Raw genomic sequence first — 4723 nt, forward strand, 5'->3', positions numbered from 1 at the left:
CGCTCTTTTATCACTTTTCAAGGCAGAAAAATAAACTAAAACCACACAATCATAACGCAGTTTGTAATATTATGTCATTTTTACCCCAAAAAGGATTTAAATAGACTGTGAAGTAAGCATTTAAACAAATTACCAAAGTTATTGAGTGCCTGCGTAGTGCCTTATTAAGTTAGCAAGCTATAAATTCACAGTTTCAATCAGAAGTCACTCTAAAAAACTGTTTGTTACAGGTCCACTCAGTAACAAGGATACATACATAAATATGTCTGCTTAAAGGACCCAGAACACCAATATAGACAGCAATAGCACACATTTGTATGCTGTATATAATGCTGGATTTTCAGACTTTGACTCTGCACTGCACCAGACCCATTTTAAAACATGACACACGCGTTCATCATGATGGAGACAACAGCATTGCATTGCATTGTTGCTGCTAGGTGCATGGAAAACAACGAGAGATTCTGCGATTGCTCAAGATTTAAACTTAATCACAATATACCTATACCCATTCTCTGTATAAAGTCTCAACCTGTAAAATGGATAAGCTAAGAGACTTCACTTGTACAATTATAGGTTGCAACAAAGCAGTATAGGGAACCCCCTGGTGGTCAAAGTTCTAAACTACTTCAAGAACTTTTACAATTAAGAGACCTGAACAACTGGTTAGTGCACACTACTTTTTTCTCTGCAGATGACAAACAAGTACCTACAGGTGGCTCAAGTCCTGGACTAAATTCGTTCTTGTCAGATTCCACTAATAAGAGAGGAGGATAAGCTCAGTGCAGAAGGTGTTTATAGGAGACACCAACATCCTTAGAAACAGCAGGGTACTTACACTCTCATTCTGAAGTGCAGTTTACAACACTGTTGATGAAACTGCAAGAAGCAACTCAGGGGGTTGTTGACGACTTGTCTTGCATCTTCAGCAACGCTATTTTCCTTTCACAAGTGCAACCTGTTTGGTGGCAGACCGTTCAATCATTACCTTCCATTGTGACATCTGTAAGTCGCCTTGGATAAAGGCGTCTGCCAAATAAATAATAATCTGGCCATCAGAGGCTAAATAAAGATTACACACATTAACAAGGCTCAAAAGAAAACCAACCAAAAATCTTTATTGTAACACAAACGAGATGAGCAAGATCCCACTGGCGGTGACATAACCAGCACTGTTACACAAGCAAATGTGACCTGGAGCTCCAACAGTCAGTACAAAAATACAAATATTATCTGCATTGAAATCGTTATTTCCATGTGTGACTCCACAGCCCTGGGGATGCTATTCAGCAGTGAAGAAGCTTAGTGTGTATTAGACAGCAACACTCTGCAATAAGGTGATATTGTCTCCTTTTATCATAAGCCGACCTGCAAAAAAAGATAACAGATTCATGTAAACTACTAAGTGTAAAATATCACTGAAATAACAACTTTATTTCTACATGCAGGGTGCTATGGATTTAATTACATTACTTTCAGATGGCACTGTTTTAAAAGACACATCCACATTGCATCTAATGGTTGCCCTCGCTCACTAGGTTTCAGAACGTACATCAACATCACAAACAGATTCACCCTTAGGTGCAAGGATTTTTAATTAAATACAATGCTGCATCTTACTGCACATGGAAACAACTTAATTGTTTCCCGGACAGTGGAAAACCTGAGTGCATAGCTTCTAGAGTCACACCCTCTTGTAAGTTTGCTGTGGGACTGTATGAACTCAGTCACCCGCTATGCTCGGCGGTCCAGTGTACAAAGAAACTTACCGAGAGTTTTCCTGGCTTTTGTTTTCATGTGGACCTCCTCTGCGTCATCGAGCACCAAGTTCATGTATTCATCAAAACCCTGAAAGAACAAGCACAAAATCAACGCCTGCATTAACACCCGGGCAGCAATATGGGAAGTGTTCGCCTGAACAAGAAATACTTTTTTTTCCTCATAAAACTATATATCAGAACTATTCAAAGCAGTCCATAGGGTTAACAAATTATTTTTAATAAAAATTAGGGTCATTGCCAATTATTTGTTTTTATTATTTTCTCCCAGTTTGATATGTCCAATTATTTTTTTAGGCTCAGCTCACCGCTACCACCCCTGCGCTGACTCGGGAGCGGCGAAGACGAAAAAACACGCGGTCCTCTGCCATCAGCCGACCGCTTATTTTCACACTGTGGACTCACCGCGCAGCCACCCAGGGAGCTACAGTGTCGGAGGACAACGCAGCTCTGGGCAGCTTACAGGCAAGCCTGCAGGCGCACAGCCAGACTACAGGGGTCGCTGGTGCGCGGTGAGCCGAGGGCACCCTGGCCGACCTAAACCCTCCCCCCTCCGGGCGACGCTCGGCTAGTTGTGTGCCACCCCTGGGAGCTCACATACACAGTTGGTTGTGGAATAGCCTGGTCTCGAACCGTTGATGTCCAGGCTATAGGGCGCATCCTGCACTCCCTGTGGAGCGCCCTTACTGGATGCGCCTCTTGGGAGCCCCCAGCTTGAACCACCTTTTGATCGCTTGCTTATATTTTTACATTACCTGTTGCTCTGGCCTGTTAGATGCTTCTGAAAATGAGATTTATTTTTCCACCTTTAAAAGCAATAATTTCAATAAAAACACCACCTTAGGTTCCACTTACAATAATGCAACCTTCTATCCGCATGTTCACCTGCTCATACAACCACACCTGGATTCTGGAGCGCTGGAGGAAAAGAAACAAAAGGGAGGTCTGTCAGTAACACACACAACCTCTGTTATTACTGGCATTACATTACAGCTGTCAGTGTCATCACCTGCATGTCAGGTGATAATACTGACAACTCTAATGCATCACCTGGAGATCTCCAGTATCAAGTTTCCCATGCACTTACCTGCTAAAGCATGAAAGAGGTGGTTAAACTAAGTTAAACAACACAAGTTACTGGACAGAATCAACATCTGCACCATGGCTGCGGTACATAATCATTAATAGGCTGTACTCATTAAAAAAAAAAAAAAAGTAATTAATAAATGCATACTCACATTCTGAAGGTACCTAAAGATAAGATTCTGTGAAAGGCAAGTTAAGGCACACCACACAAAACACTGAAACTCTTAAGCTAAACATCACCTGATACGCAGATCAAAAACCATATGACCGAAATGCATCCATCTGAGATCACTGTTACCAGCCCCACTGCACGCTTATGTCTGGTTCAAACAAGACCTACTGTTGGGGTGTTACTGTTGCGTGCCTCCATTTGCTTCTGCACAGAACTCCCAATGGACAGTGGGGTGAATGTATTATTAGTACATGCATACTAGCAGACTACAAACAAGTCACAATAAAAACAATTGAAAATAAAAGCTGCGGCCTTCAAATTGTTCTGTAAAAGGCGAGGGATAAGAAACGGCGGTGTAGCGCCATTCAAACGTAACCTTATTTGACATGGTGCTACGCAAACGAACGTTTCTGAACACAATTCAGAGAGCTGTGTGCTGTTAGCGATCACAAGCAGCCCTGCAGTGCGGGGCAGCCTCTCCCTATCAATTCAGAGAGCTGTGTGCTGTTAGCGATCACAAGCAGCCCTGCAGTGCGGGGCAGCCTCTCCCTATCAATTCAGAGAGCTGTGTGCTGTTAGCGATCACAAGCAGCCCTGCAGTGCGGGGCAGCCTCTCCCTATCAATTCAGAGAGCTGTGTGCTGTTAGCGATCACAAGCAGCCCTGCAGTGCGGGGCAGCCTCTCCCTATCAATTCAGAGAGCTGTGTGCTGTTAGCGATCACAAGCAGCCCTGCAGTGCGGGGCAGCCTCTCCCTATCAATTCAGAGAGCTGTGTGCTGTTAGCGATCACAAGCAGCCCTGCAGTGCGGGGCAGCCTCTCCCTATCAATTCAGAGAGCTGTGTGCTGTTAGCGATCACAAGCAGCCCTGCAGTGCGGGGCAGCCTCTCCCTATCAATTCAGAGAGCTGTGTGCTGTTAGCGATCACAAGCAGCCCTGCAGTGCGGGGCAGCCTCTCCATACCAACTCTACACCGGACCCCGCTCTTGTGTTGTAAAAGGATACAATCGGCTGCACCATAACTTTTTGCACTTTCTGTCCTTGTCCTCGGTACGCCATGGCTGTGGGAGTGTGTGTGGATCCTCCCGCTTGATGCAATGAATTAACTGAATAGCTACTTTTAGGAAAAGCTCATTGATTCCCGTTCCGATCTCGTTCCCTTTCTCTGCAAACGCACACTACACGATCTCCCCCAGCGTCTTCCTGTTGCAAATGGTGGACTTCCGTTTGACTGCAAGGGAATGTGGGACACTGGACGACTTCTACGTCTGAGCATTTCCAATTCATAACTAGATCTGCTAACGCCACCTACTGGACGGGTGTTAATAACGCAACGTATTTTTGCACCCTTTCAATGTTAATTTGTAAAGCAGTTGACCGAATTGCTCACAAAACAAGGATATTTAAGTTAGCTTGTTTGAAAATGTCACTAAGTTATTAATTTAAGTTGCCTGGGGTTAAAGTATTTGGTTTAACATTATCCTGACAGGCCTGTGGAACAAAAAACCGTGAACATTACTATTTCTTGCAGTACAGGACATTTTATTCTCGGTGATGGCACATCGTTGCGATGATATGTAGTCACCTATCTGAGAAACGACTATGTTAAATTTATTACACGGAAGATTAATTTTATCCAAGCTTTGTGTACAGCAGAAGCATCAGCTTAGTTAACAATGCTGTTTAACT

General features: G+C 43.8%; 1 protein-coding gene across 1 annotated transcript; it reads right to left on the reverse strand.

Annotated features, from left to right (window-relative positions):
- Positions 1 to 1092: 1092 nt before the first annotated feature.
- On the reverse strand, positions 1093 to 4248 carry LOC121304638 (small nuclear ribonucleoprotein E). The gene is made up of 5 exons (XM_041235881.1): positions 4040 to 4248; positions 3017 to 3043; positions 2634 to 2696; positions 1770 to 1848; positions 1093 to 1368 (listed from the first exon to the last, which is right to left on the reverse strand). Exons 1-5 carry the CDS (start codon positions 4091 to 4093, stop codon positions 1313 to 1315), a joined length of 279 nt encoding a protein of 92 aa, XP_041091815.1. The 5' UTR covers positions 4094 to 4248; the 3' UTR covers positions 1093 to 1312.
- Between the last annotated feature and the right edge of the window lie 475 nt (positions 4249 to 4723).

This window comes from Polyodon spathula, chromosome 39 (genome assembly GCF_017654505.1).
Source record: "Polyodon spathula isolate WHYD16114869_AA chromosome 39, ASM1765450v1, whole genome shotgun sequence".
Taxonomy (NCBI): domain Eukaryota; kingdom Metazoa; phylum Chordata; class Actinopteri; order Acipenseriformes; family Polyodontidae; genus Polyodon; species Polyodon spathula.

Bases quoted from the DNA above. Each gene is read 5' to 3' on its own strand.
- LOC121304638 (XM_041235881.1), bottom strand. From the start codon at position 4,093: ATGGCGTACCGAGGACAAGGACAGAAAGTGCAAAAAGTTATGGTGCAG. The intron at 3,044-4,039 runs GTATCCTTTTAC...TGCCTTTCACAG, and splicing joins AAGTTATGGTGCAGCCGATT to AATCTTATCTTTAGGTACCT. The intron at 2,697-3,016 runs GTGAGTATGCAT...CTTTTCCTCCAG, and splicing joins TCTTTAGGTACCTTCAGAAT to CGCTCCAGAATCCAGGTGTG.